General features: G+C 46.8%; 1 protein-coding gene across 4 annotated transcripts in view; it reads left to right on the top strand.

Moving 5' to 3' along the window:
• Positions 1–1,019: 1,019 nt before the first annotated feature.
• SMG1 (SMG1 nonsense mediated mRNA decay associated PI3K related kinase) overlaps positions 1,020–10,935 on the top strand; it is a 68,289-nt gene continuing 58,373 nt past the window's right edge. The window contains exons 1-2 of one of the 4 annotated variants that reach the window (XM_040574411.1): positions 1,020–1,342; positions 10,346–10,509. In XM_040574411.1, the coding sequence (XP_040430345.1) occupies positions 1,254–1,342; positions 10,346–10,509 (253 nt within the window). In that variant the 5' untranslated portion in view covers positions 1,020–1,253. Of the gene's footprint in view, positions 1,343–2,652; positions 4,784–10,345; positions 10,510–10,935 lie in introns of those variants that run through there. The other 3 variants (XM_040574414.1, XM_040574412.1, XM_040574413.1) reach the window with 3 other exon arrangements.

The following is a 10,935-nucleotide window of genomic DNA, read 5'->3' as shown; positions in this document are numbered from 1 at the left end:
GTCTTGCAGGAAAACAAAAATATGCCTGAGACAATCTTCACATCATGTTTTGGGAAATGTGCCCAGAATATCTAACAAATTGAAGAGACTTTTTTCACCCCTGAGATTTGTTTGCCTTCCCAATTTACAGGTAGGCTTTTGACAGAGTATGCATCAAACGCCCTCCCAGCAAATGTGGCGGCTGCTTTACACAGAGGTCATTCTGGCTTCGAAAGAGGCTGTGTTTTTGGTCTGCTTTTGAAACACGTTTTGGCAGCTGGAAGAAGGAGAAACTAGTAGTATGGGATTAGTCAGCTTTTAGCTGACCACTGCCAAGCATCAGACTTCCCCTGGCAGCCATGCATGGGTGATGTCCTCACGGGGACAAACCTGGGCACGGGTGACTGGTGAGGGAAGAGAGGGAAGCGGTCCAACCATCACTCTACTGCCAACATCACCCACTAAACCATGTCCCTAAGCACCGTGTCCAACTTTTCCTTGAACAACCCCAGGGACGGTGATGCCACCACCTCCCTGGGCAATCCGTCCCAATGCCTGACTGCTCTTTCTGAGAGAAATGTCTCCTCATTTCCAACCTGAACTTCCTCTGGCACAACTTGAGGCCATTCCCTCTAGTCCTATTGCTATTTATCTGTGAGAAGAGGCAGCCCCAGGAGAGGTGACAGCATAGGGACATGAGGGAGTGACCCCAGCTGGGGGCTGGCTCCCCTCACAACCGGGGGGCTGAGAGCAGCCAGCTCCTCCCTAGGGACCAAAAGTCCCCCCGGAGGGTCTCTGCTCCCCTCACGGTCTGGGCACTGTTGGGGCTGCCTCCTCTCACCCCTTGGCAACCCTGGCGCCATGAGGGCGACCCCCCCCCTCAACCTTCGCGGTTGAAGGAGGGGAGAGCGGACCACTTTGGCAGCCCAGCGCCTCCCCACGGGGGGCTGAGGGGCTCGGGGCGGCGCTGAGGCGCGGGGCAGCCCCGTGGCGGGCCGTCCCGTCCCCGCGGGGCCGAGGGCGGAGCGGCCGCCGCCTGGCTCCCGGCCTGCCCCGCGGAGGGGGCGGGCGGCCCATGTCCGCCATCCCGGCGTGCCGCGCGGCCGGGCAGCAGCCGGAGCAGCCGCGGCGGCCGCGTCCCCTCCCTGCGGTGTGAGACAGCAGCAGCCGCCCGCGCCTCGCCTCTCCCCTTCCTCCTCCTCGTCCTCCTCCTCGTCCTCCGCCGCCTCGCCCCGCGCCGCTGCCCGGCCGGCCATGCCGTCTCGGGCAAGGTAATGAGCCGCAGAGCCCCGGGGTCTCGGCTGAGCGGCACCGGCAGCAGGCAGCACTACCACCCGCGGGGCTGGAATGACTGGCAACCCAGGTGGGCACGGCGGGCGGCACGGCCCGGCGCGGGGCTGCGGGCTCGGGCAGGGCCCCCGGGGAGACCGAAGGGGGGGGACGGGGAAGGGAGCGGGGCGGCGGCGGGGCCGCTTCCTGGCTGCGGGGCCTACGGGCGGGCGGCGGCCGCTGTCGGGCCTGGTGCGGGGCTGGGGGGGGCGTGAGGGCCTCCGGGCCGGTCTCGGTGGTAGTGGAGGGGGCGGTGGGCGCCGGTGGGGCTCGGCGGGAGCCGGGCAGCGCGGTGGATAGCCGGGGCCGCGGGGACGGGCCGCGGCTGTCAGCGCGGCCGGCCTGGGAGGGTCCCGGGGAGGACGCTGAAAGCGCTGCCCCCCGCCGGCTGCGGCTCCGCGGGGGTCCCCGTGAGGCTGGGGGGGGCCTGGGGGGGGTGAGGGGGTCCTGGGGTGGTTGGTAGTGGGAGTCCTGGGGGGGGGGGGGGGGGGTAGTGGTGTTCTGGGGGGGGGGGGGGGGCGTCCTGGGGTGGTGGGGGGGGGGTCCTGGGATGGGGTGGGGGACTCGGGGGTCGGGTCCTGTGGTGCTGGTGGGGTCCTGGTGTGGGATGGGGTGTCATAGGGTGTGGGGGGGGTCCTGGGGGCCTACAGGGGTTGGGGGGTTCGGGGGGGCTTTGTGCAGGCTGGTTCTTGGAAGCCAAAGGAGCGCTCATGCGGGTTAACGAAATAGCGCCAGATTATTGTTTTCTTAGCTGGGGAAAGTGGCTGAGCTGTAAGGAGAGCAGGGTGGGAGCTTGTGCAATGCGCTGGGTTTAAAGGTGTGTTTGTGCCCAGTGCTTTAATTCGTAGTAAGTGAAACTCCAGGTCTGTTGACATCTTCGGTCAGGTGTACAGAGCGTGGCTGTGGCCTCGATTACCTCGGCTATACACTGTGCCGGTGTGTTTGTTGTGCCACCCAGCATTGCTATTTTAGGAGTCTACATTCCTGTGGAGAAATTGTTGGTGTTTCTTATTTATTTATTTTTTTAACGTGGAAATTTGGGGAATTTTTTTTTTACTGTTTCTGAAACTAATGGGGTATGGGATCCTGCTTTTAAAATTGCTAGCACAGAACGGAGGGCCATGTGCTTGGGAATGTATTCACTGATGACAATCCTAGCCACGTGTGATTTGGACTGGGGAAAACGGGTGGGTATGAAGGTAGATCTTGCGAAACACAGATGTCACTTCAGTATTTACTATGAAAGAAGCTTGCCTTGTGGTTGAACAGCTAGCGGTGCCACCTCCGGGGGTAATGCTAAGGACTCGAATATTCGGTTCTTAATGGTGTGTGTGCCATGGTCATTTAAATTCTAATTTCTTCTGCTGTTGAGCTGCTTGGTCAAATAACTTACCATAGCGGCATGGAGCTGTGACGGGAGGGTCAGGCTGGATGTTAGGGAAAGGTTCTGCACACAGAGGGTGGTCGGGCCGTGAAACAGCTCCCCGGGGCAGTGGTCTCAGCCCTGAGCCTGCCAGAGGTCAGGAAGGATTTGGACACTGCTCTCAGACATAGGGTCTGATTTTTGGGTGGTCCTGTGTGGAGCCAGGAATTGGACTTGATGATTCTTGTGGGTCCCTTCCAGCTCGGGATAGTCTATGGTTTTATAACTTTTTCCACATTTAAAAGGAGCAAACTTCATTGGTGACACCTTACAGCATCTAGTTCTTAGTGAAGATTTTTTGGCATGTATGATGTCTGGTCTCTCTCCTACTGCCTTGCTTCAGATTTGTGGGCTGCAGCCTGGAGTTCTAGTCCCTAACCGTTCACCTGCAGTTCCCATGTCGAAGAAATCGTGTGTACACCTTGAGTCCTTGCAGTGGATGGCTTCTATTAATGCATCCTGGTTGGATGTATTAACTTATCACAGGTTTTATGCTTTAGCCTAAAAAATGTCTTGCAGCATCTAGAAAAAAAGACTTTTTCCAGTAAACCATTGCCTGCAGGGGTTTCAGTTGCGTTAGGGGTGAGAATAAGGACCTAGCCACAGAAATGCTTTGTGCAGTGATAAGGCTGGATTAAGAAGTTAGTCTCTTCCCTGTGTGTCTGATTCTGTTCCTTTCCTCATGCTGTAGTTTAACTTTCAAGTACGGTTGCTGTAAATGGCATTGCTAAAATAACTGTCCAAAAAGCCACATGAGAAACAAATCTGAAAGCACTACAGAAAGTGCATCAGGAAGGGGAAGTTCATGGTGCGTGGATGGGGTCTAGGTCTGTTTCCATCAGGTTGTGTTATTAGGTCTCCTGTGGAGAAACACCTAACATCTCTTCACTGATACTTGTAAGAGTTTCACTTTACCCCTTCCTTTAAATATTTGTGTTTTTTAGTCAGGTGAGAGAACCCAGGAATTAGAAATGTTCACCTGGTCCCAAACACAGATCTCACATTTCTTTGTGTTTTGTGTAGGGTTTCTAAATCTCAAACTGATAACTTTGGCTATATGGGACCTGTGAGTCTACACTAACTTTTAAGATTGAACTAGAGATTAATTTAATCTTTGTTGTTTTGACATTAACTAATTTTTAAGTGACTCACATGGGCTGTTGAAAGGACACGTGTTCCATACATTGGGCAGTGAGTGTTTCTCTTCTGTTTTGAATGTGCTCCTGGACAGCCCCCCACTGCAGCATATATCCAAGTATAGTTTCCTTCCTCTTTCTTTTCTGTTGGCTGTTAGTTTCTTTTAGCACAGGTGATACTGCTGGTAAATGCTTTCTTGCAGGGCATAGAAGAAGGGATGTACGTGGCTAAAATAATGAAAAATGTTGTTGTTTCAAGTTGCTGAGGGGGGAGACGGAAGCTCCTGATGCCTGGATGTATTATCAGATGGATTGTGTTTTCAAACGCACTCATGTGTGTGTAAAAATGGCTAGATAATTGCCATTATAGGTCTAGACTCCCCTCAGTTTTTAGTAATGCTAATAAGCAGCGGGGCTTGGGGTGAAAATGGTCAAACTGAAAGTTGGAGCTCGGACGATTCTCTAAGGGAGAGTAGTTTTTGATTAGAACGTGAGCATTTTTTTGTACCTGCATAAATGCAGTTGTATCTGTCAGGTGCATATGGACTGGTCTTACTGCGGTGTGTGTACTGATAGATCCTTACAGAGTAACAAGTGTTACAGAGGAGGAAGCTGTGCTCATACATATGGACATGTTAGTGTGTGCACAGAGATGTGCCGTACCCTAAATTAATAGCAACACAAAACTTTTTGGACAAATGCTGGGTGTATGTGACAGAACAATAAGGCAGTGGTTGCGGATTTTATTCCGTTTTGAGAAAGCCTAATGAGATCCTGTCCCCCTCTTCCAATCTTTGCAGCTTTCTAGACCTTTCATTCTTTTCCCTTTCTTTATTGTTTGACAGGTTGTCCTGTGTTTTCCCCGATATGACTTCAGGGGGAAAAAAAATAACTTCATGTCAGTGCAAAGGTCAAGGTATGGCAGAGTAGATTCAATGTAGTACTGAAGATTGATTATACAGCGGAATAAGTAATACTTCTCTTTCATAGGAAATGCTCTGGGTGGCAAAACAGTTCGTATGCACTTGTTGTAGTACTAAGCAGGAGGGAGAGTGGAGGGTGGCAGGGCAGCCAGTGCTGTGTGCGCCATGGCTTTCTTGTTCTTAGGCCAAAGTGAGAAAAGGAGGTACGATTTTAATTAACAGGACCTCTGGCTCTCTAACAATAATACAGGTTAGCAGGGGTGTATGTGGAGAAGTGAAAAAGAAAGTCTTGCACATGTGATAAAAGATCTGGAGGTGGCTTATTAGACACAGATTCAGTCTCGGAATTTGTTCCTGAAAATGAAGTGTATCCTTCTCATGAAATGTAAGTCAGTGCTAGGAATTCCTAATTTCTGTTACCACAGCGCCTGACAAACCAAGTTACGTTCTAGGTCCCCATCAGTCTAGAAGTCGTACGAGAAGACAGGAAAATATGATTCTCCTTCAAGGTAGCTGTCTCCTAAGCAGGAGAGCGGTGTTGGACAAGTACCCTGTGTTTAACTTGAGTCAGAGCAGGGAGGTATCAGCAGAGAGTGCAGAGACCCATCAGAGGAAATGGGCTAAGAAAACAATATTTGGAGCAGTGCGTTTTCTGTGACTGTAAAGGGCAGAGGTGGGTCTTTTACAAGAAGCAAGAACTCATAACTGTGTATATTGCAATAAAAAAGGAAGTGAGTTTTAATGTATATGTACATACATAGAGAGACCATGTAGTCCCAGATGTCAAAGGCAAGCTTATGGCTAGAGAATGAGTTGCAGTATCAGTTTTGACAAGTAATTATGAAAAGGTCAAGGGAAGCCTTGGGAAGAGGTTCAGTGGACTGTGTGGGAGATGTTGAACAGGAATGGGTTCACTTCTGAACCGGTAACAAGTACTTCTTGATCTCCTTTCACATCTGAGTTTGTTGAATATGCTGATAAGATGGGAAGGTGTGAGATCAAAGAGCTTTTTTGGTTTGGGGAGGTGGTTGTTTTTTGTTTTTTTCTTCCTTGGTAAAATGGGGGAGCCTAAGTTTGTAATGTGAAAGCCTTTGTTTTTAATGTGAAGCCAGGGGAGACCGAGATGTGCGAAAGATGAAAGAACACGAAAGTGTGTCAGCGGGAAGCAAAGGGAACTTGGAGAGCAGATAGTCTTCCAGGCAAGAGGAGCCAGACAAGAGCAGGCCAGGGATTTAACCAGCCCAAAAAGGGGCCATCAGAAGATGCCTGTGGGAGAATAAGGACAGAATATGTTTCCCTGACCTTCCCTCCTAATGTCCATCCCAGGATAGAAGGGAATTTTGGTGAGCTACTGAGCAAGCAGCAGTGATGCAGCCTGAGAGCCGATTGGAAAAGCTGCTGTGGCTGCAGGTCATTGTCCAGCAGTGGAGGTGGCAGGATTGCAGGAGGAAAAGAGGGGACTCGCTGTTACTTCAGTAAACGTGGCCGTTTACAATTTTGCTAAGCTTCTCTCAGCACAAGAGTAGAAACAAAAACAGGCTTTGGGGTGTGCTCAGCCAGGCTTGGGGGCTTGGCTCAACCTATGAGAGAAGAGTGTGGCAAAATAGGTAAATGCAGGGGGAGAGCAAAAGAGGGTTGTCTTTGCTCTGCATGCCAGCGGAAGGAGGGCTGGAAACTTACTGGGAAGCTGTTAACTTGAGTGGGTACAGTCACTCTGTTTTAGGTGTTTTATTGATAAACATTTTAAGTAGTGAAGAACTGATGGGCACGATAGCAAATAAACTTGGCAAATAATCAAACTGACTGACTTAAATAAGATCTCTAGTACCCGATAGATGTATCAGAATAAATCATTCATCTGAAGTGTGTACTTGGAAATAAAGTAAAATAGAATAGAATAATTAAGCAATTTTTGTCTCAAAATAATATCCATATGGTACAGTTGCTCAGAAAGAGTTACAGATAATGAATAGTATGGCAGATTGCTTGTAACAAGTTTCTTGGAACAAAATTCTTAAGGTTTCCATACAACCAAAGAAACACAATATTTTTGGTCAGCCTATTTTTGCTTATTCTAGATAAAGACTTTTTTAAAGCTAACTGTTCTCAGCCATGCTTTCTTCAGTCGTACAAATTGGCGTAGGCAAATCTTGCCGATACTTTTGATGGGATCGGATGGATTTGTCCACTAATAGGTGTGTAGGTTTCCTATTGCGTGTCCTCGAAACTACAGAAAATTAAGTGGCCTTCTCTGAGGGAACTGCAATGGCTGTTTCCGTGTATTTAGGCAGGAGAACTATTTCCTGACAGATAAAACAGAGTTAAAAATTGCCCCCTGGGAAATACTGAATGCGATCCCTTCTGTGTAAGTGACGTTGTGAAAACAGCCTATGTGGAAAGCTGGGCCTGTGTTGGTGGGTGTCGGGAAGCCTTCCACCAGGCCCAGGCACAACAAAAAACTCACGTGAGCTCTTGAAGTACTTGCTTGGTCTTCATCAGTGAGAGCTTTTTAAGTGGAAATAAAGGTACATAGCATCTCATGAAGTGGGAAATAAGCTTTTGAAGCTACAGTACAAGATAACGTCATGTTCATTCTTGCAGTTTCCCATTCCAGCATTGTCTAATGTCATGCTTGTGTTTGTACTTCTGCTCATCTGTTGCTAGCATTGTGTGTTGACTTTGTTGGTGCGCCGTGTGTGTTCACTTCAGTGACAGTGTCAATGTATGTAGGTGATAAATCCATGTTTATGCAGACACCTTTTGAAAGAGGACAGTGAGTATTGCGTCTGTCCTGTAACCTCACCTGCCGGTTGGCACAGCACAGTGGAAGTGGAAGTCGTGCCATGTGGGCAGGAGAAATGCTGTCCTGAAACACGGGCAGGCACCACGTGGCCAGGAACACAGTCCTTTGTGTTGCCTGGCGTCCACTGGGGTGCCTGCAGCGGGTGAATCTTACTCCAGGCTTCTCTCCGTGCAGAATCATTCAGGTCACTGCGGATCCTAGAAGGCAGCTGGGTCCCAGAACCTGGTTCTGCGGAAAGCAGTATCTTTCTATGGCTTTTTTTTCTGTGTCGTAAAGAAAGGGCAGAAACTGCTGGTTATCTAAACTGCACATTTGTTGTAGTGGGAAAAATGTCTTCAGTGGGAACTAGCGTATCTTACAGGGATATGTGGCAGGGAAACGATACAATTTAAATAAGATCTTACCTTTTTGGTTGGGTGAGGAGCTGTGAGCTGGGTAGCTTGCAGAAAGCTGTTCCCAAAGACAGGACTAATTAAGTGTGGAGTTCTTCCCAGAGAAACAATACCCTTATGTCCTTATGTACTTTGCCACAATGGGAAATACTACAAACTTTTGAAAGGCAGTGCTGAGGTTAGCTGAGAACACGTGTCGTCCTCTAGCTGATTCGGGTACGCAGTCTCGAGTTGTATGCTTAATCAGCTCGCAGTCAGCCTTGAGAATTGCAGACTGTGCTTGGCAGTTGGAGATGATACAGCATACAGCACATCACCTAAAAAAAAAAAAGGCAATGCTCTTTGGGGAGGTGTGGTATTAAGAACCCATTAGTACTTAAGTTTATTAATTGAAAATCTGTCCGTCTGTTTCATTGAAAGGCTAAACCAAGTTGAGTTCTCTGTAAGAGACTGCCCTTCCTCAAAGTGGGCTGGGAGTCCCTCGAGGTTTCAGGGCAGGGAGAAAATCTGGGGGCTGTGTAACTGGTAGGAGAACTTGTACACACTGTAAGCACATTTAAAGCTCATACCATTTGAAGAAACCCCGCAGAATTTTGTTGTTCAACATAGTTTAGGTGAGTGATGGAGGTCCAGCTGTATTTCTGCAGTCCTGGTTGACTGTCACGAGCCAAGAGTTGCAGCAAGGCTTTGCCTCTTGAGTGGAGCAGCCTGCTGTATGTGGTAGTCCCAGCAAGTGTTCGACAGACCAGTAGTTGTGATGCCAGGGTGACTACTGAATGAAGAAAATAGCCTTAATGTCTATATCTAAAGGTGAACCTGCTTACAGAGCAAAAGGCACTCACACCTGCCAAGCTAACCTAGGGTCAGCCTTTCACTGTGGAAGTGTTAGCTGGGATCTGAATGCAGTGATTCAGAGAAAAGGGCAAAAGTACAAGTTTCTTCTTTTGAGCCCTTGTCCAATTTGATAGTATATTGTCTTTAACATTTTCAAAGGGGTAAAATAGCTGGAGATTTTCTTCAAGTGTCTTTGCAAATATGAACCCTCATGATATTACTCGTCCAGTCGTACTGAGGAAGAGCAGTGTTTGAAAATAGCAGGCCTTTGAGATAGCTGAAGTACCAGTAGCTTTCAGAAATCTTTATCTTACTTTGTTTTTCCCTTTTGGCCTTGAGATGTATTTAACTCCTTTTCCCCGAGTTTTGCTACCGGTTCTAATCAGAGTGTTCTTTTAAAAAGTAAAGATGAAATACTTTTTCCCAAGAACTTGCGGTGTTTGTCCTTACACAACTTGTAGTTAATTTACAGCAACAAAAAGGAATTACATGTCCTGCTTTTTGCTAAATAACCATATGAGCTATCCAAAGCTTTAGAGTTCGCGTAAAAAACAAAACACACAAACTGCTGTGAGTAACTTCAATAGTGTGCTTCCAGATATATTTGAGATGTACAAACTTCTGCCAGTTTTTGTTTCGGATGGGTATTGTTTTACTGGTTTTGATGTAAAACCTCCAGTATTGCTTGTAAGAATGAACTTGCAGTGGTTGGTTGAATTCAGACTCTGAAATCGCATGCATACAAACATTATACTCATACTACATTAGAGTAATGGTATTTTTAAAAACAAAATGATTTAGTATGTCCAGGGAGGCCAGTTGTCGTGATAATTTTCACCTTATTCCTTGAAAGTTTATTCTGGGATATAAACTGGCTTTCTGATATGAGTTGTTTAAGCTTCATGCAGATTTTTTTTAAAATCACTTATTTGCAGGTGTTGTTCTAAAGGATAACAACTATTAATTTACATTACATTTTTTTCTGCAGTAAAGCCTGTTTTCTTGTTTTGCAGGGTTTTTTTTGTGAAAACTCAGTATGTTATTCCTATATTGATGATCAGTTACATGCTAGTAACACCTCCATTTACTAACTGGTTTTGCATTGCTCACTAAGGCCCATATTGTATTATGTAAATGTTCATTTGTGGATTAGTAATGACTTTAACAAATGGCAGACAGTGTGGTATAGAGCTATTCCTAACTGTATTTTATTTTTCACTTCTGGAAGTAACTTGTCCTTATATCTCGTGTGGACATCTAACTGAAAATATACTTGAGAATGTCCTGACACATGGCACTGACACACTGGAGTGCATTTCCTTTGCATGCGGTTGTATTAATTAATCAATTCTAATCCCAATGTGAATTTAAGGTCACCTTTTAAAAAGCAGGTTAGACATGCAAATTTTTTAACACAGGAAAGTACATTTGGGATTGTCATTTAAGTATGTTGCATTTATAAGTGAAAATGTGAATCCCACTCCTGTTATACCCCTACATAAAAAAAAATATTTTTCTCTTTATAGAACTGACAGTGCATCAGCTGACCAGGACAATTTAAAATACTCTTCATCCAGAGATCGGGGCAGTTCTGCCTCCTATGGATTACAACCCTCAAATTCAGCTGTGGTGTCTCGACAAAGACACGATGATATCAGAGTCCACACTGACATACAGAATGAAGAAAAAGGTACACAGATTGCTGTTTCATGTGTAATTAACGAGGGGACATTCAGAGAAAGGCAGTAAACTTGAAATGGTTGAGAAACCTTATTTCCTTTTAAAAAAAAAAAAAATGCAGTGAGCTGGTACAATCCCCTTTATCAGGGATCAAAGAAAAGCTGTGGCTGATGTGAGTGGTGAGACAATATGCCATCACATTAAGCGAAGAATATGAGAGAAGTCTTAGTATGTTAACAGATTAAGCACGTTTTCCTGAGGAGTATTCTGGATATGTCTGGTCTGGAAGTTGTAATTTTTTCCTGCATAGTGTCTAGTGCTTCTGGTATTGAAAATGGGCTGCCTGATTAAATGGACTACTACTGAGATATACTATTTTTGCAGCTTTACTGCGGCAAATTGGAATCTTAGTTTGGGGATCAGGTCTATATTTTGT

Source organism: Cygnus olor, chromosome 15 (assembly GCF_009769625.2).
Source record: "Cygnus olor isolate bCygOlo1 chromosome 15, bCygOlo1.pri.v2, whole genome shotgun sequence".
NCBI classification, from domain to species: domain Eukaryota; kingdom Metazoa; phylum Chordata; class Aves; order Anseriformes; family Anatidae; genus Cygnus; species Cygnus olor.
Note: the sequence above shows the minus strand (reverse complement) of the source record. Positions and strands in the feature narration are given on the sequence as shown.